Source organism: Nymphaea colorata, chromosome 1 (assembly GCF_008831285.2).
Source record: "Nymphaea colorata isolate Beijing-Zhang1983 chromosome 1, ASM883128v2, whole genome shotgun sequence".
Taxonomy (NCBI): domain Eukaryota; kingdom Viridiplantae; phylum Streptophyta; class Magnoliopsida; order Nymphaeales; family Nymphaeaceae; genus Nymphaea; species Nymphaea colorata.
The window spans coordinates 22674473-22695559 of NC_045138.2; the positions used below are offsets into that span (position 1 = coordinate 22674473).

The window sequence follows — 21087 nt, forward strand, 5'->3', positions numbered from 1 at the left end:
CCCATTTTGAGTACTGATATGATGGGCCACATGAGAACATGAACCTTACTAAAGTATCCATGTAACTTAGGTTTTTAATAATGTAGCATTAATTTAAACTCTAACCATACCCATGTAACTTAGGTTTTTAATAATGTAGCATTAATTTAAACTCTAACCAGTAAGATCTCGTACTATAAACACAACCTTATGGTCTGACTTAGCATGTATTTTGGCTCGCGATCAAGTTTGGCCTTCGTGTTCGACTGCGTTGGCCATGGTGAGATAAACCTTCTAGAAGTTATTTTAATGCTCTACCATAGCGTAAATGACCAAAAAACCAGCCTGAAGATCTACCGCGAGGAAAAAATGGGCAGATTTCATTCTCAAAATCTCATATTCTCAAATCCTCTTCCAGCAACAGAACTGCCGGCCGTTATGGCGTTTCTGTAATTTAAATATTTTCCAATGGTATTTCCGACATTCGGTTCAGAGCGTGGCCCACATTGATGCGTTTCGACACGGATAAGAGAGAAGTCCGACAGGTGGTACCGAGGATAACAGAAAAAAAAAGAGGATTTCGAAAAATTTCGACAGTTCCTGTCCTCGTTGTCGTGGTTGGAGACGAGTGAGGGCGAGTGGGCGGACGGCCGCATGGGGACGACGATCTCGCCTACGTCGCTTCTCCTCTGCAACTCATTCAAGGGACTCCCGGTCACTCCCCGTTCCTCGTTTCAGGCGAGGAACCGCTGCCCCAGGCTCCCAGGGACGGTACGAGCTTCCTGGCAAGAGGTCTGTGGAGTTCCATATTTCTCTCTTTCCTCCTCTCATTACACGGAGCTTGCTTTTTCTATGCATTTTGAAACTGTTTCTGATTTCCTGTTCTTCTCTCTAAAATTGGAGGTTGCCGGTGTTATAGTTTTCTCCGCGTTTCCGTTCACCGTCGTGAAGGCGATCGCTAATAGCTCTCTGGGAGCTGCCCTCCAGGAGAGGATGCAGGCGACTAAAGCGGCTGATGTGGCGAATTACTCTAAGAAGAGAGCCTTAGCAGAGAGGGTTCGGGCAGAGAGGTGAGTCCAAGTGCACAACTTTTTGTTGAGTTTCCTTTCTTTTTTAAAGTATTTCTCTGATTCGAATGATTCAGTGCGTGCATTCTATTTTTGACGGTTCATCTCTATGATGAGGGAACTTTTCATGTTTCGTTGGATTTGCATTTTTTGGGTGGCTGTTGAAAGGAATTTCAACTGCCCTTTGTTTGATACCACTGACTGTGGTACATTTCTACTTGATAAGACAGAACTTATCTTCCATTAGCGGCTTTTTTAGGTGGATGAAAAGGCTTGATAACATGGTCGCCTACAGTGATTAGCGTTCTCATTCTCGCGGCTGAAGTAAGTTAGGACTTCCACATTCTGACTGCAATAAATAATCAAATATTAACGATGGAGCTTGAGAGAATATCACTGTTCAAGGCTTTCAACTTTAGACGGTAATCTGCAACGAAGTATGAATATGCTATTCAGAAACGAATTTTATTTGTCTTTTATTTTCAACTGGTGGAAATCTCGTCGGTTTCTTTTCCTGCTTGAAAAGAAATGACCACAAAAGATTTATTTCTTGGAAATGGAAACCTGAAAATGCACAACTGCTTGCAGGAGATGAGTTGCTTGAGGAAAAACTTGCGATCTTTTCTGTTGATGCATATTTCTGATCTTCATTTTCATTAATGCTAGATTTTGGGCTGTCTAACAAGGACAGGAAAAATGAAGCAGCACCATAGGAACGCAAATATTGATCAGGAAATTCAAAACTAACATCTAAAACAATCACAATCTGCTTCAATATTCTGGACAATTTTGTGATTGTTTTAGGTTTCTGGTTATGTTTCATCAGCTGTCCTGTTATTTCTTATAGGTTCATTAAAATTTTAAAAACTTAGGTTAATGCCGCTTCCATGATAAGAAGCTTTATAGGCCGCAGACTCAATGGTATTTCTTTTAGGTTATTTATAATTTCAGATACGAACAGACACACACACACACGTAGATCACAGTCACAAATGCAGGTGTTATTTACATTTTTGGGGAGGCGAAAACGAACTCCATTAGCAGTCTTTTAATGTATCTTCAGAAAGTCTGAGTAAATCTTGGCATCTACAGTGATGAAAAGAATGGGAAAAGGAAATTAAAGGGAAAGCTATTTGTTAACTAAATAAAAATAGGAAACATAACAGGAAAATAGTGAAATTATGGTTTTTATACATATTTTGTTACAAGAATGTTATTAAATGTTTAAATAATTATCAAAATGTCAAAATAAATTGCAAAAAACTTAAAAGATTAACTTTTAAAAATCTCAAGATTATTGCATATTTACACAAGAAACTGAAATTGGTAATATTTTAAAAACACTGAGAACTTTCAAACAATTGAAAAAGAATCTTAAAAGTTAGATAAAAGATAAATCTTAAAATACATTCGTTGTGTTTGTTGTATCAGATAAAGGATTACTGCATGTTTACAAATCCCTTATGATTTTCTAATTTCTTGTTTCTTCTTCTTTCACCAAAATGTAGGTATCAATCTTTGTTAGATAAATGTCATTGTTTATCAACTATAAACTCATGAATAATGCACAAATATATTCTCCATCGCTTCTAGCTGAAGCTTCTGTAATGTTTGTTACGCTTGTCCTCACTGAAAAATCTGTGTACATTTCATTTTGCCCCCAAAGTGCACCTATGTTCTTCTTGCAGTACAAGTATTTGTTTTTCCCAATAAGAGAAAGCTAAAAGATGTAGCATTACTTGCCTTGTTTCTCTCATCAGGTCCCATGGAGTAACTTTGTAATGTCCGTTTAGTTAGTGAAATTCTTTCTGTTTGTTGTATACTTGATGATTTCAGTGGTTTCTTTGTAGTTTCTGGTATGGTGAAGAGCGTCCCCGTTGGCTTGGTCCACTCTTGTATGATTATCCTCGGTATCTGACTGGAGAACTGCCAGGTGATTATGGCTTTGACATTGCAGGACTAAGTAAGGAACAGGTGGCTTTGGAGAAATATTTCAAGTAGGTATCATGCTGCCCTTCTAGTTGCCTCCACCTGATTTAACAGTTTATGTTTATAAGTTATAACACTAAGGAATTTCCCTCTACAGTTTCTTTGAATCCAAGATGATTATATGATATTGCACTAACAGATTAGGTACATGTTCAAAAGAATCATAATTAAAAGACTGAGTTGAATTGCTACTTGTTAGACTCTATTTAGGATGAAAAATGGTTGGTTTGGGTTCCATCTGGGTGTAGTATCACCTTTGACTCATTTGACGTGTAGTAATTGGATTCAAGCTTGGATTTGCACTTGCATAAAAATACTTGAACTGGACCTGTCCAACCTTTAAATGATAACCTGCAATCCGAAACAAATCAATTCTGCCCAAAAGTGCAGTTCCTGCTCTTGGTGATTGTGAGACTTTAGGTCCCTGGAGTTGCATCAGTTAACAGGTTGCTGGTGGTTGCTTTATGTTTCTTAAAGGTATTTTCCGCCGCACATCCTTGTTTCAGATTTCAAGAAGGATCTTACTGGATTGTTCTCATACTTGAATCCAACTACTATGGTTCAGTTTGATATGGCAAATTTCAAACCAAAAATTAGTTTAAAAACCAAATTCAAAATTTTCTTACGAAAACTCGACTAAATGATTTACCTTGAACTATTAACATTCCTAATTACGTGATTGGATCTCCATAGTATGTTCCATAGTCACACATATCATTAAGCGATTTTAAATGTTCAAATTTTCCTAGGGTATTTTTCAGCAAAGCCGAAAATATAAGACCTCCATTTCTGAACGCATTTATTAGATGTGTTTACATTTATTTCCCTAGAATTACGTTGCTCACTTATATGGGTCTAGATGCTCAGAGGTAGAGCATGGAGCAGTTTTGTGTAGGTTTGATTGGAATGAAAATCAGATATGTATATTTCAAATTATAATAAATTTATCAAGAGGGACATGAATGTCATCAAGTGATAAGACAATGGTAAGATAGTGAATTTACCTTACAGGAAATGAAGGAAATTTTTGAAATTGTTAGGATAAAATCTAGCAACATTACTTGTATGGCGAGAAATTTGAAGTGTGCACAGGCCATAGGAGTCTCAAATATGTATTTTCTTAGAAAGAGTTAAACATGAGACATCGACGATGGATGGAATACCTAAAGGGCTATGATTTTGAAATTCTTTACCATCCAGGTTGTGGTTGATGCTTTGAGTCGTAAGGAAAAAGGAACAGTAAGTTGAATGTTAACTCAACAATGGAAACTAATTGAGGACTTCATAGCTTGGAAACCTTTCATAGTTGTTGAGTCTGTGATTGTTTTGAAGGGACTACTTGTCAAGCCAGACATTCTAAATGAGATCCAAGGTAAACAAAAAGAAGATTCAGATTATGAACACCTAAAAAGCAGATCAAAAAACGAAAAATCAGGTATGTCTACAAATGAGAATTTTAACAATTTGGTTTAGAAAGCGTCTGTGGGTGTAGACGTTGATAAGTTGTGCAAGGTTATATTGGATGAGGCTGACAAGTCTAGGCACATTATTCATCTTGGCAATACAAAGATGTATCATGATTTGCATCAAAACTTCTGGTGCGAAAGTATGAAGAAAGACATTGCTGAGTGTGTTTTTAAATGTTTGACCTATCAATAAGTCAAGATTGAACATCAACGTCTAGGAGGTTTGATGCAGCACATTGACATACCACAGTAGAAATGAGAAGATATCACCATAGATTTTATTATAGGATTTTCAACGAACCGTAAATAGCACGATGTGATATGGTTAATTGTGGAAGGCTAACCAAATCTGCTCACTTTCTTCCTATTTGCACCAATTAGTCCTTAGAAAGTCTTGGAGATTTGTACATGGAGGAGATAGTAAGACTTTATGGTGTGCCACAATTGATAATTTCAAATAGAGATTTGCGATTTACTACAAAATTTTGGAGGCAGTTGCAACAAGCCTTGGGTACACGTTTGAAATTCAACACAGTCCTTCACCCTCAAATTGATAGTCAATCAAAACGCACTATTCAAATTTCAAACATTGGAAGATATATTACGTGCATGTGTACTTGATTGGAAAGGCAAATGGGATAAACATATTAATTGGCAGAATTTGTCTAACAGTTATCATGCAAGCATCGATATGACATCATACGAGGCATTATATGGGTGACCATGCCGATCACCTATTTACTGATCTGATATTGGTACCAAAAGCATTGATGTACCTATAGTGATTCAACATTTCTCCGAGCAAGAACAAAAGATTAGACAACGATTCTTGGCAACACAACACCGATAGAAGAGTTATGCCAACAACCATTGCGAGAGTTTGCTATTGATGTTGGCGAACACGTTTTCCTTAAGGTTTCAAAAGACATTTTTTGTTTTCGAAAGAAAGGTAAACTCAACCTGTGATATATCAGACTATTCGAGATTTTGGATAAAATTAGTGCTACTGCTTATAGATTAGTTCTACCGCCACAACTTGAGCACGTTCACAATATGTTTTGTATTTCAATGCTGAAGAAGTATGTCGATGACCCAAGACATGTGATCAATCATGAAGCCATCACGATAAAAGAATACCTAACTTCTAAATAAATACCTATAGAGATTGTAGATCATCTCATTAGCATTTCACCAAGAAAAAGATTCCCATGGTGAAAGTTCGATGGTTACACCATGGATTTGAAGAATGTACATAAAAACTAGAGGGCACGATGAAGAGGCAATATTTTACCCTATTTAGTAACTAGTTTTCTTTAGATTTTGCGGACAAAATTTCTATAGGGAGAGGGTAATTGTAAAAGTTCTATTTCTGAACACATCTATTACATATGTTTACATTTATTTCCTTAGAATTATGTTGCTCACGTATAAGAGTTGTTCAGAGGTACAACATGGAGCGTGCTTCATGCAGATTCGATCGAAATAAAAATGAAACATGTATATTTCAAATCATAATAAATTTATCAAGAGGGATGTGAATGTCATTAAGGGCCCGTTTGATTGTCAAGTGAAATTTAACGTGGTAAATTTACCATGGTAAATTTTTCTGGAAAAATTTACAGGATGAAATTTCTCCTTCTTCCAATATGAGGCCCTGTTTGATGCACAGGAAGAGTTTAACATGGTAAAACGACTGATCTTTCCAGTTGAATACGAGGCGAGCAGAATCTACAAGCCCAAGCGCAATGTACATTTTCATAATGGAATTACATAATACTGAATCCAACTCATGCCCAAGTTTCATCCCGTGGCAATGAATCGACCTGCCAATCTCAGGAAACCCACAATGACCAGAGCCAGCTGTAATGCTCACTCAGCTGCTCAAATTGGGCCTCAAATCACCCATCAACAGACTATTAAAAATCGCAAGCGCCACATTGAACTCACCAACTTTGCAGTAACCATCAATCATCGCATTCCATGAGACGATGCTTCTTTTGGGCATTTTATCGAACACCTTGTGAGCAAGCTGTTTGTTACCAGTTATCCCGTACAGATGGTGGAGTATTGAATCACCCATCTCATTCTGTGGACAATAACAGATGGTGGAGTATCTGGGGACAATCATCGCATTTTATCAAATCATCGCATCGCATTCTGTGGACAATAACAGATGGTGGAGTATTGTTCATGCCCAAACTTCATCCCGTGGCAATGCATCGCATTCTGCCAATCTCAGGAAACCCACACTGACCAAAGCCAACTGTAATGCTCACTAAGCTGCTCAAATTGGGCCATGGGATGAAGTTTGGGCATGAAATTTTGGAAGGATTTCCAAAATTGGGGGAAGAGCAAATGCAATCTTCTGTTTATCATATAACTAACAAAAATATTCAAGACGAAATGGAGGAAATCCTTCTGACGCACCTGAGGTTCAGAAAGGGAGGGAGAAATTTGTTCTCTTAGCGTGCCGGGAGTCTCCGTCCGCCGCCGAGATGGAGTTGAGGATCGCCGTGGTCGGGATGGGGCAACTGTGGCAATGGCTGATGCTGCCCTGTTTCTGCGTCCCTCTTCCCTGCCGGTGAGAGCGGCGACGCCTCTGGTGGGACGGTGAGAAGGCAGAATGCGAGGGAGGAGGAGAGGTGCGACGGTGAGAGCCTTCCCTTTTGAGCGGGTGAAATTTCACCCGCTCCTTTTTTGCATTAAACGGGTGAAGTTTCACCCCGTTTGATGCGTTTTCAGTCGGGCGGGTGAAATTTCACCCGCCCGTACACATTTCACCCTCCCACCATATTTCACCCGACAATCAAACGGGCCCTAAGTGAAAAGAAGGGTAAGATAGTAATTTTATCTTAGGGGACATAAAGGAAATTTTTGAAATTGTCGGGTAAAAAAAATTTCAAAAGATGCAGGGACATGATTGAAATTTCATAAATTGATAAGGGCACTTTGGTCCAAGTAAAAGATTAGGATCTAAACACTAATTAAGGTAATTTAAACATGTTTTTATTAAGGTAAACAAGTTTAATTAAAGTTAAGCTTAATTAAGAATAAATTATAATAAAATATAATAGAATAATAATAATATATAATATATTTAAGATAAGCATGAGAGAGCACCGTTCCTTTAAGAGGAAGTGCCCTTTACGTGTGCAGAAAGGAAAGAAAAGAGAGGAGGAGAGAAAGAGAGAAGAGAGAAAGAGAAAAAGAAGAGAGAGAAAAAGGAAGATAGCATATCTCCAATGGATCATCACCATGCAGACGCCTTGTAGCTCAGGTGATTTTAACGTGCCACAATAGTGAGCAAGGGAGATCTTAGAAGATCTGATAGTTTTGGTCTGTGGACATCTATGCAATCGTTATTTTGACTTTTGTACATATTTATGTAGTTTGTAGCTCTATAACTAGTCTAGGATGGTTGGTGGGACCTTTGATATGTAAATTGTAAAGTTGATAAATATAAAACTGCATAAATAAATCATCAATAAATTACTGATGAAGTTACTCGCACCACCACAAAGCAACACTAGAGAGTAATCTAAGGCTGGGGCCTGCATGTACATCTATGCACAAAACACCATTTCGTGGCTCACTAGCTCATTGCTCTGAGACCGTTTAAAAGTTAAAACATCCTGAAAAGAATACTCTGCAAAGTGCTTTTCTTATCGCTGGAATTTATGCTCATACTATGTTCAATTCTGGAGCTACTCATTCGTTTACTTCTAGTAAGTTTGATGAGTTGTTGCCATTGTGAGGTGAAACTGTGGGATTTACTTTGGGTAATGCATTCAACTTTAGGAGTTGAGACTATTTGCCACTTTTGTTTACCTCATGTTGAAGTTTTCATTGTTGACCAGAACTTTCATGAAAATTTAATTGTGTTAGATACGGATAATTATGATATGATTTTGGGCATTGGTTGGTTGTGTGAGCATTATGTTTCTCTAAATTATCATGATCGAAAGATTTTATTTGCTCCACCCAGTTAATTGGCATTGGAATACCACTTGGGTTTGAAATGCCAATTCGAGATACTATATCTGCTATGAATGCCTAAAGGTGTATTGAAAATGGTGCTACAGTATCCATTCCAAGTATTGTTTGGTCGGAGGATTTGCCAAAAACACTGGCAGACACTAAAGTTGTGAAAGACCTCCCAGATGTCTTTCCGAAAGATTTGTCAGCCCTACTGCCAACCAGAGAAATAGACTTTGTTATTGACATTCTCCCTAGGACGACCCATGTTTCTATGGCTCCTTACAGGCTGGCCCCAACTAAATTGGCAAAGTTGAAGAAGCAATTACAAGAATTACTAGGCAAAGGGTTCGTTAAACCAGCATCTCACCTTGGGGAGCACCAATATTATTCATGAAGAAGAAGGATGGATCATCTGGTTGTGTATTGATTACAGACTTCTTAGCCAAGTGACCATAAAAACTAAGTATCCTTTGCCCAGAATTGGTGATTTATTTGACCATTTATGCAGAGCTGGTCTATTTTTGAAGATTGATTTGAGATCCAATTACCATCAAAGAGAAAGAGAGAGAGAGAGAAGAGAGAGAAAAAGGAAAATAGCATACCTTCAATGGAGCAAAGACAGCGCGGACGCCTTGTAGCTTAAGTGATTTTGGCGTGCCACAATAGTGACCAATGGAGATCTCAGTAGATCTGACAGTTTTGGCCTGTGGACTTCTATGCGCCCGTTATTTTGACTTTTGTACAGATTTGTGTAGTTTGTGACTTTATAACTAGCCCAAAACGGTTGGTGGAACCTTTATATGTAAATTATAAAGTTGGTCTAGATTGGTATGGGTTTAAGCACATGAATTTTATTTTTAACCACACTATCGATGAATGTGAACCTGGTCCTTAGACTAATTAGAGTCATTAATTACCTAGGACAGGTCGACGCTCTAAGACATATCAAACCTATGCCAACTACACAGGTTATGTGATTGTGGATGTTGCGCTACCCACAAAAAAATATTGGAGTACTTTTTGAGATGTTACTACTCTTAAATGGTATCAGAAGGGTGAGCTAGTGAGCCATGGAATGGTGTTTTGTGCATATGCAAGTCCAGGCCTCTGATTACTCACCAATCTTGCTTTGTGGTGGTGCGAGTAACTTAATCAGTACTTTATATTAATGATTGATTTATGTGGTTCTATATTTATTAACTTTATAATTTACATATTGAAGGTCTTATCAACCGCTATGGGCTAGTTATAGAGCTGCAAACCACTCAAATATGTACAAAAGTCAAAATAACGGTCGCATAAATGTCTGCAGGCCAAAACTGTCAGATCTACTAAGATCTACCTTGCTCACTGTTGTAGTATGCCAAAATCATCTGAGTTGTTGGGCGTCCGTGCGATCTTCGGTCCATTAAAGGTATGCTATCTTCTTTTTTCTCTCTCTTCTTTCTTTTCTTCTCTCTCTCTCTCCCCTTCCTTCTCTTCTTTCCTTTCTTCACATGTAAAGGGCACTTCCTCTTAAAAGGACGGTGCTCACTCATTCTTATCTTAAATATATAACAATATATTATATTATATTCTTAATTAAGCTTAACTTTAATTAAAAATTTTTAGCTTAATAAAAACATGTTTAGATTACCTTAATTAGTGTTTAGACCATAATTTTTTACTTGGACCAACATGCCTTTGTTAATTTATGAAATTCCAATAATGTCCCTACATTTTTTGAAATTTCAGTTTTACCCTCACAATTTCAAAAATTATCCTAATGTGAATTACTGTCTTACCCTTGTCATATCATTTTATGACATTCATATCCCTCTTGATAAATTTATTATAATTTTAAATATACATGTTTGATTTTCAAACTGATCGAACCTACACGAAGCATGCTCCATGCTCTACTTCTAAGTATTTAAACTCTTATAGGTGAGTAATGTAATTCTAAGGAAATGAATGTAAATACATTTAATAGATGTGTTTAGAAATGGAGGTCATACAATTATCCTCCCCCTAAAGAAATATCGTCTATGAAATTTAGGGCGTATTTGGCAGGCGAGGATTCCACTGTTTTAGTGGGATCCCTATCTAGGTTTTTACAAAATTTGCTTGGTGTGCTGAACGTTGGACACTAGTCTTGGTTTTGAGAGGCAAAATTAGGATTGGTTTCCATGGATTATGATCCCACCATGGAAAAAAAAAGTGTCTCCAACTCTCCAAGGTAAGCCTAAAAAATAAGCTAACATATTTAGAGTGAAAAGAAGACAGTAACACTAACTGGAGACACCAAAAAATCTTGGACTCTTGGTTACAACCGTTCCATAATCAGGCCGATTAGGAACAAGGCTGCTAAGGGCTGGCCTGTAGGCATTCGACGGCAGTGTTAGGCAATTCGGGGGCACCATGGATGGAGCTCCGGCCTTTGTGAGCACCCAAGTTAGGCCTGTTGCTGGAAGGAGAGAACATGAAGAATGAAGAGAAGCAGTAGAAATGGCAGGTTCTGAACGGCCTCACTCCTGCTCCTCTTTGTGTGTGGCTGTGTAGAGAGAGATGGAGAGAGGCACTAGGGTTGCAATTGGGAGGTTGGCCGCACGGTGAAGGAGGTTTTTAAACAGACAGAAATAGCTGGTGATATTTTCGATAGTTTGGTTTTCTCAATTAGAGATTGGGTAAATAAAAAAAAAGAGTCAAATGGTTTGGTGGAGGAGGAAGAAGGCTGATTCTGGTGAGTAGGAGGAAAGGGTTTTCCTGCAAGCTTTCGATTAGATTAAAGTTAGAAATTGGGTATCTCACATTTTTCTCCATGAGAGGCAACAAACATTGGAATGGGATCCATGAGATTAAAATACCTATCAACCAAACACACATGCTTTCTAGAATGCGAATGCAATTCATTCGTTAGCTGGTTCTATGATTAAAATCCTGGGATTTTGATCCCAAGATTCTAATCCTGGTGCTGCCAAACACTACTTGTTACCAAATAAGGTAGGGGCATTGCCTCTTCATCTCATCCTTTGGTTCCCATATACATTCTTCAATTTCATGGTGTAACTATCGAAGAGAATCTCTTTGTTTCATAGCTTCCTGGTGAGATGATCAACAATCTTTAGAGGCATTTCTTCAGAAGTTAGTTCTTCTTTTATTGTGACGTCTTCATGACTGATCACATGCTTTGGGTCATGGGCATACTTTTTTTTTTTTTGTACATGTCATGGGCATAGTTTCTTAGCATTGGAACATGGAACACGTTGTAAGCAGTAGCACCAATTTTCTCCAAAATCTCGAATGGTCTGATATATCACGGGCTGAGTTTTCCTTTCTTTTCGAAACGAAAAATGCCTTTGTTTGAGAAACCATAAGGAAAGCGTGTTGGCCAACGTCAATGGCAAGCTCTCAATGATGGTTATCGGAGTAATTCTTTTGTTAGTCATGTGCTGCCAAGAGTCGTTATCTGAACTTTTGTACTTGCTCAGAGTAATGTTGGATCGCCATAGGTCCATCAATGTTCTTGGCTCTAATATCAGACCAGTAAATAGATGATCGTCATGGTCACCAATATAATGCCTTGTATGGTGCCACATCGATGCTTGCATGATAACTATTGTCATAGGCAAATTCTACCAATTTAATATGTTTATTCCATTTGCCTTTCCCATCAGGTGTACACGCTTCCAATGTTTGAATAGTGTGTTTTGATTAACCATCAGTTTGAGGGTGCATTTGCAGTAAACCGCAGATCTCTGTCTGAAAGTATTGATTGTGGCGCACCATAAAGTCTAACTGTCTCCTTAATGTACAAATCTTCAAGACTCTGGAAGGACTGATTGGTGCGAATAGGAAGAAAATGAGCAGATTTGGTGAAGTCTGTCCACAATTACCCATATCGCATCGTGTTGTTTACAGGTCCTTGAAAGTTTTACAATAAAATCTATAATGATATCTTCTCATTTCCACTGCCTTATGTCAATGTGTTGCATCAAGCCTTCTGAATGTTGATGTTCAAATTTTACTTGTTGACAGGTCAAACATTTAGAAATATACTCAGCAATATATTTCTTCATACCTTCCCACCAAAAGTTCTGATGCAAATCATGATACATCTTTGTATTGCCAAGATGAGTAATGTGCCTAGACTTGTGAACTTCATCTAGTATAACCTGCAACTTATCAACGTTTGGCACCCATAAATGCTTTTTGTACCACGTTACTCAATTCTCATCTATAAACATACCTGATTTTTCGTTTTTTGATCTAGCTTTTAGGCGCTGATAATCTGACTCTTCTTTTTGTTTACCTTGAATCTCATTTAGAATGTCTGGCTTGACAAGAAGTCCCTTCAAAACAAGCGTAGACTCAACATCTACGAAAGGTTTCCAAGCTATGAAGTCCTCAAACAGTTTCTATTGTTGAGTTAACATTCAACTTAATGTTCATTTTTCCTTACGACTCAAAGCATCTGCCACAACATTAGCCTTACCTGGATGATAAATAATTACAAAATCATAGTCCTTTAGGTATTCCATCCATCGCCGATGTCTCATGTTTAATTCTTTATGAAAAAATACATATTTGAAACTCCTATGGTCTGTGTACACTTCAAATTTCTCGCATTACAAGTAATGTCGCTAGATTTTACTCCAACAATTTCAAAAATTTCCTTCATTTCCCTAAGGTAAATTTACTATCTTACCATTGTCTTATCGCTTGATGACATTCATGTCCATCTTGATAAATTTATTATAATTTGAAATATACATGTCTGATTTTTATTCCGATTGAACGTACACGTAGCACGCTTCATGTTTTGCCTCTGAGCATCTACACTCTTATAGGTAAGCAATGATATTCTAGGGAAATAAATGTAAACACATCTAATAGATGCGTTCAGAAATGGAGGTCTTACAGAAAATCTTGGGAAAAATCACAATTTTTTTAGGAAAATAAATAAATCCTAAAACTTATGAAAAAAATAAAATAAATGAAAAGGTAACGAGAAAACATAAAAATAACTTGATAGAATGATAAAATTGATGTTTTAGTAATGGTAGAAATGAAGATAAATAATTTAACTTAAGGTTTAAACTTTAAGCACAAAAAATGTAAAAATAATGATAAAAAGTGCAATAAAAATGTGAAAAAATCATTTTAGATTTTTTTTTTTCAAAAAAAAAAAGAAAACGATGGTTTTTTTTCATTATTTTAATGTTTTATTAGGTTTTTTTTCAAAAAAGATGGGTTTTTGTGACTATTTTATGTTCTTTGACTTTAGAAAGTTCTTTAGACGATGTTCCAATCAGAAATTGCTGGGAGATAGGCTCCTGACCATTTATTGCTAATGAACTAATATGTACAACCGTACGAAAGAAAAGGAAAAAGAATCAGCAACTGTACAAGTTCTCGATGGATGTTGTGCATTGTTAATTTGTTTAATGTTCATTCTTCTCTTGCCATAATCTATCAGTAGATTGACCTTATGCCAATTGAAGGTATTTATTATTTAAGACACCAGGGTCTGTAGTATCAAGCAATAATCTTGCACAGTTCAGGAAGGAAAAGTTTCTGTACAACCTTATAATCTAACATTATATTTGGCAAACACTGGTCAGCTCGATGGTGATTCTACAGCTTTATTTTTTTGTTTTTTAATCATAGTCTGCCTTTTGACAATATATTTACTTTGTATGCATTGGAGAAAGTGTTTTTCTGTGTGTATACATACTGTGGAAATTTTGCTATGTCCACTGTTCTTTTTTTTTTTTAATGTTCAGAAATAAGTGTTAACAATAAATAAAAACTTGTTTACTTTTCTATTGTTCTGACTAGTTTGACAGTTGATCATCCTGCTGGCCATCACTACCTTGCTTAGGAGCCTGATTCTTAGTGGTAACTTGCACTTTTAAACTACCTATGGTTTATTCCTATAGATTAACATATGGAAATCACATTAGCTGTATACTATAGTGTACACTATGGGTCCTTGTTACAAATCTCGACATTCTTTTCTAGGAACATGGACAAACAGGAAAACAAGGAAGAAAGCAAAATTGTGATGTTTTGAAAATATTGCCAAAATGAAAATATCATGTTTCTATTCGGCATTATTTCCCTTCTTCAGAAAAAACTAACTTTTAAGTTTTGACAAACCTTTTGATCTTTATTTTAATATTTTAATAACTATTTTGATCTTTGACCTATGTTTTTGTAACAAAAATGGTGAAAAAATCAACTTTCATAATCTTTTCTTTTTTAGTTTATTGAATTCTTGAATTTTTCCCAAGAAAAACAAATATTTTGTTTACTGTCGAGAAAAACCGTGCCAATGGAGACCTGATGACAATATTTGCGACAATTGTATGAATTAATTTTTGATGTTTCTTACCATTTTTGATCGATATGTTTGTCCATCTGTAATATTATTTGTGAAACATGATAGAAAATAAAGAGGTAAGGCGGTAATTTTTTGTTTCAGCAAAAGAAAAAACGAGAAATTTAGGAGACTTGTTGGTGTTGTTATTTTTTTATCCTATCCTTTCCAGTGTAGAGTCTAAAGGACTGCATCTTCTGTCCTCTGTTTAAAAACACGACAAGTTGAGAATAGTTCTTCACCCTGAAAAAGGAAAACAAAGGAACCAAAAAAGCAAAAGGTGCAAGGAAGCTGAACAACAAACCCACAACACATTTAAACCACGACATCTCTTAAAAGTAGCTCTCAACTTGAGTGTCTCTTTAAATTGAATGTGATGTTCTAAAATTTGCTAACATATCACGGCTGAACCGTATGTTGTAGGTTAACATCCTCCTGCTTCTCCAATATTTTTCATCACATTCTTGCTAGTGATGACTTTTGAGCATGTCTGTTGGTTCATTTGAGGTCACGACTTTGAGCTTGTAAGGACAGTGATATAATTGGCAAATCTGGTGAGAATGGGAGAGTAACAACTAGATAAAATTGGAAGGATCAAGTTATTTGAGACCAAACAAGAGAATTGTTGGAAAAAATGAAAGCAAAAGTGAATTGCCTTCCACCATGAATGTGGTTTATTTCCAAATCCAATAATTTGCTTTATGTAATTTTTATCATATATAATTAAGCTGGCTGAGTAGCAGACCGGTTTGATGGTTTCTTCATGTTAGTCCAATCCCCTAGATGTGATGCTTTGCTTCTCAAGTAAACAAGTATCACACACACATCATGCTGGACTGTATGGTTTGGGTGGGAACGCCTGTTTTCTATGTATATGCTGATGCAGTTGAGCCTTTATAATATGCTATGATACAGTCTCTTACCAACCATTCAGCCCATATCTCTTAGAGCAATTTGAGAAAAGTATGTAGTCTGATCATGGTGCACTGATCTTCACAGCTGCTTCTTTTCTGCTTTTCTTGAAGCTTTGAAGTACTCCATGCACGTTGGGCTATGCTTGCATCTCTTGGAGTTTTGATTCCAGAGCTGCTAGACCATTTTGGTCTTGTCCACTTTGTAGAGCCTGTTTGGTGGAAAGTTGGCTATGCAAAGCTCAAGGCAAGTTGCTACTGTTCTAATCCTTTAAATGACTATTAACCATGTTAGTGAATAAGTTTAATATAAAAAATGACTGTTGAGGTCGAGCTCATGATAAAGCAAATGGAAACGTCCTTTTTGCATCATTTTGAATAATCGAGAGCAACTTAAGCTTTAAATGTGGTGCATTTTCTTTTTTAATGGATAATACAGCATACAGGGTCAATGAGGTGTCAATCGCGCACTATATATGTATGCTATTGTGTATACATAGATACTCATTTCTGCATGAGTACCTTCTCTTCTCGCTCTGTATTTCAGTGTAATCTGTATTGTCCAATCATTTGAAGTAAGTGTAGTTTATGTAGGCTGGTTAGGTTCACTTCCAAGTGAATATTTTTCTTATCAAGCCAATACATAAGCATGTTTTAAATGTATTTTGCAATCTATTGTTCAATAGTTGATTTTATCTCGTCCATCTTATCATGTTTTTGAAACGTAAGATTGACGCAATGAGTAGCAGATGAGTCCCAAGAATGATCTGTACTATGAAGCCAACAATCTGTCCATAGCTGTATAGTTTGCTGCATTGTCTGTGGTGAAGTCTACAATGTTCTCAGGTTCAATTTCTTTCAACAACGATATCAGATTACAGATATATGAAATAGAACATTAGTAGTCTTTTGGAGTATTTGGCAAATTAACAGACTTCAAGAACATAATACCTTTTAAGACAGTGTATAAGAAATTTATCAATGTTCTTGTCATTGTATCAATCCATCCTTCTATTATGATACTGCATCCTGCATTCATCCAACTTAATCTCAATTCATCATAATTTCTTACCTCTTTAACATGTAGCAACAATTTTGCCTCTCAGTTGATAATAACAAGACATTGTGTATCCAAGGTCTGTATAAATAATTGCATTTGCCATAACTTGAAAGTGAAATGAGTTGGCCATATTAAATGCACATGCGAATATGTGCATCATAGAACCATCACCCAACTGCATTATTTGCCTATTTTATCATATCATTGAGAGTCATAGCTATTTGAATGTCCGTTTAAGAACTAAAATAGTATAAAAAGCAAAAAGTCTTTTGATTTAGGCAGAAGCATTCAACCTGCTACTAGGTGCTTTACCACAAAACTTACCACCTGATCAATCTCTTCTCTTTCTATTGGAACTACCTCCTGCATGCATCACTCTGTTTCCTTTTGCCCTTGAACTACCCACTATCTGATTTTCACTAACATCAATGGGATAAAAGAGAGGAAGCTCCATGCCATCCTCAATGATCTCATCGTCCACTTCCCAAGGCTCAACATGGCTCATTTTTACTGCCAGCATGTCTTTTTCTAATGTTTTTTGCTTTTAGAGCATTAATCATGTCCATGCATTGCTTTGGCACAAATGATGGCAATTCTTTATCCAGGCATGAAGTCACATTGTCATGCATGTTGGTTAAATGGTGTTTTAGGTGAGAGGTTCATACTGAGAAGTCCTTTTACAATACCTATAAATAATTTTCAAGCAATCGTTTTCCTTCACCTGTGTGCACCGTTATCATGTGAATTTTTCAAGCCATATCTTCAAAAGTAGCGGTCGATTTTTATACATTTCAAACAGTAAAAATTGGAATCTCATTTTCTTCTATTGCAAATCAATCTCCCATGTGCAATTTTAGCTCCGAGTCAATACTTTCTTCCTCAAAATGGCAAAATCTTGCTAACACAACTTTTTTAAGAAAATCTAGGAGTTAGGTTTGAGAGTTTTTTTAATGTCCAATACTGAAATTTAGGGCTTCAGGCGTCTATTTCTTTCCTCTGCCTCTCCTGTACTGTACAGTAGGAGGTGTACAACACCGTGTCATATGATAGGGCCCTGTATCTATGATATCAATGTGACGTGCGGTGCACCCTTGTAGCTGGTGACAAGGGTATAATTGATCCTCCAAAAGTTATGATGTGTATCTTATGTGCAACACACTATTAGGTATATATGAGGTCCTTTCCTGACTTAACAAAAGAAGGGGCTTGAAATGAAAAGTTCCTTTTCATAATAAATCCATGTGACGGCCCATAAAATTTGAGTACATCCTGATAGGTTAGTAGCATCCAATTTGTAGCACAAATTCTACCTCCAAGCCTATCTCACTAGGAGATATATATGGGAGTGGCAGAAAAGTTGTGATGTATGGTGCCTGCTGAATTTAGCCTCCTATTAATCGTACCGAGCTTCAATCTCAAGTGTTGAGATGTAGGTATTTGCTGTATGCAGCACAGATTATTTGATTGACCTTTTGTCCTTGCTGATTGTTTCCTTCTAACTAGGCTATTTTTGTACCTATGAATATTTGTGTAGTAGTTGATCTGTTAAGTTCTTCCTTCTATGAGAGGTTCGTTATTGGGATATTGGATGCCAATTTCCAACTACTTGGAGCCAGGGAATCAGCTGGCAACACACACACAGAGAGAGAGAGAGGTCTTTGTTCCTCAATTGTTTTCTCAATCACTCTTTTGACTTTTCTCATGTTAGGCTAAAATATATATTCCTTCAAACAAATATATTTAAAGCTTACCTTTAAAGATTTTGTAGTCTTCTACACTTTTATTTTAGTAAATAAGTGATTAATGCCTCAATGGAATAATTTTCTTTCCCTTTTTTTCTTTTTTGCAGGGGGACACTCTAGACTACCTTGGGATTCCTGGCCTGCATATAGCTGGAGGTCAAGGAATCATCATTATTGCCATATGTCAAGCTCTTCTTATGGTGATTGACCTATTCTTGCAATTTTCCAGGACTGATTCAGCATTTCTATTTGTGGATCCGTAACCGCTGATGTGTTTCTCAGGTTGGGCCTGAGTATGCAAGGTATTGTGGCATAGAAGCTCTGGAACCTCTAGGCATCTATCTACCAGGGGATATCAATTATCCAGGTGGGGTTCTTTTTGATCCGCTGGGCCTCTCTGAGAATCCTACGAATTTCGAGGAATTAAAGGTGAAGGAGATTAAAAATGGACGCCTAGCAATGGTTGCATGGCTCGGATTTTTTCTTCAAGCAGCCGTTACAGGTAAAGGGCCAGTTGAAAACCTTCTGGACCACCTCTCTGATCCTCTTCACAACAACTTGTTTTCCTTAATCAACCGTTAGAAGCGAAAACGAAAAATTTGTTCATGTACATTGGAACTCTACCTATACATGTTTTTCTCTGTATACTACAATGATTAACCATACCATCAGTCATAGTAGAAACTATCTTCTCTGTTGTGCTTGTTTGTCTTAGAGACAATTGCTACCTTGTCTAGATTGTAGCATGAATGACACTAATTTCACACATGATGTAAATTGTATATTGAATCTGAATATAAAGGAAGGATCATCTACTGTCAGTACATTCTTGTTGTGTCATTCTTTGAAAGCTTCAATTCCAATCCGCCCCCTCAAGCTCAAGCCTTGTGGAAGACTTTGCTGCTTTCTTTTGCAACGCCAGAAGCAGCATTCCCCCTCTATGAACCCCCCGTTTGTTTGTCAAGATTAAGAAATGACGTTGCTGCATACTTTTGTTAATCGTTAAGTCAGGTCGAATGAGATCCCTGGTGTTCCTTTCGTTTCTAAATGGTAGTAACTGGCTTTCAGCTGGAACGAACAATATTTGAAGGCACAAGCTTGTAAATTGTTGAAAATTACAGCCGCTGGTGTCATGTAGCAGTTGTCGACAAACGCCTGAATGTTGAGATTCGGAAAGGCCCTTCGTGCCAACTTTTATTAGTTGTTAACTGTTGAACACGTAGGTAGGCTACATGACATGTCCGTTCTCATGCTTGTCATTGGTGAGCAGTTGTTAACAAAAGTCTAACCCATGTTAAAAGAAATTAAAAAAAGTGAATCATGTGAGAAATTTTCATTTGAAAATTTCGGTTCTTGTTGCATGGAGCAGAAGGGGAGATGAACAACGCAGCTGTTTATCATCCTTAGAGCAGGTGGCGGGACAAAAAAGTGGTTAAAGTAACTAACCAAATAGGTGGCGGTTTGTGGGAGGCGAAGTCAACCCTTTTTTTTCTATGCTCTCAAGGTTCAGGCCTCTTGCAGCCATTACCCATTCCGGACTGGATTTTGGGAATATATTTCAATGAATTTTATAGAAGGCTTACCTACGTCCCGTGAAAAATCAGCCATACTAATAGTGGTGGATCGTTTGTCTAAAGATGCTCAATTCGTAGCTCTAGCTCATCTATTTACCGCCAAGATGGTTGCTAAAGCATTTCATGATTGCATGGGAAAGCTTCACGGAAAGCCTCGGTCGATAGTCAGTGATAGAGACTCCCTATTTCTCAACTCATTTTGGAAAGAATGCTTCCAAATACAGGACACCAAACTTCAAATGTCCGCAGCTTACCATCCTCAGTTAGATGGTCAGACGAGATAGTAAACAAGAGTCTTGAAATTTACCTCCGTTGCTTCACGGGACAGCACTTGAAATTGTGTGCATAATATGCATACAACACGGGCTGACACTCCTCAAGGGGGATCACACCCTTCGAAGTTGTGTATGGGACCTCCCCACCTGACCTAAGGAGGCATCAGCCAGGCACAGCTAGCTAGAGAAGAACAAGTGGATGTACAGCTCATATGCAAGGACACAGTCCTCAAGCATTTAAAACAGCATCTCGCAGCAGCCAGAAATAAGATGGTAATCCAATACAATAGGAAGCACAGGGATTTACAGCTGCAAATAGGGGACTGAGTCTTCCTTTGACGTCCTCCCCATGGACTAGGTCCACCACTTAAAAAGAGAACTGCTAAACTAGCACCAAGGTTCGTTGGCCCTTATTAAATCAAGAGGAGAGTAGGGACAGTGGCTTATGAATTAAACCTACTGGAAGGGAGTTTGATTCACCCTATGTTCCACGTTTCCAAGTTAAAGTGTTGCTTCAGTCCTCCCACAATAAAAGAGAGAAATGCAGGCAGCCCCCATATTAGTTGTGCCAGCAGAGCTGTATCCTTATCAAAGGCTGGGCACGCCAGGGAAAAAATCCTCATGCCGAATGGCTCATCGAATCGAATACTTATGAAGATCTACCACCCACTTGGGAGGCCGCAGA

At 37.4% G+C, this 21087-nt stretch overlaps 1 protein-coding gene across 1 annotated transcript; it reads left to right on the plus strand.

Moving 5' to 3' along the window:
* Positions 1 to 538: 538 nt before the first annotated feature.
* LOC116253790 (chlorophyll a-b binding protein 7, chloroplastic) lies at positions 539 to 19379 on the plus strand. Its single transcript, XM_031628749.2, has 6 exons — positions 539 to 771; positions 883 to 1049; positions 2897 to 3043; positions 15866 to 15998; positions 18661 to 18753; positions 18836 to 19379. The coding sequence occupies exons 1-6, from the start codon at positions 634 to 636 to the stop codon at positions 19133 to 19135; spliced, it is 978 nt and encodes a 325-aa protein (XP_031484609.1). The 5' UTR covers positions 539 to 633; the 3' UTR covers positions 19136 to 19379.
* The last annotated feature ends 1708 nt before the right edge of the window (positions 19380 to 21087 follow it).

Excerpts from the sequence above, each read along its gene's own strand:
- LOC116253790 (XM_031628749.2), top strand. The coding sequence starts at position 634 with ATGGGGACGACGATCTCGCCTACGTCGCTTCTCCTCTGCAACTCATTC. Across the intron at positions 1,050-2,896 it reads GAGAGGGTTCGGGCAGAGAG|TTTCTGGTATGGTGAAGAGC; the intron begins GTGAGTCCAAGT and ends GTTTCTTTGTAG. Across the intron at positions 3,044-15,865 it reads GCTTTGGAGAAATATTTCAA|CTTTGAAGTACTCCATGCAC; the intron begins GTAGGTATCATG and ends CTTTTCTTGAAG.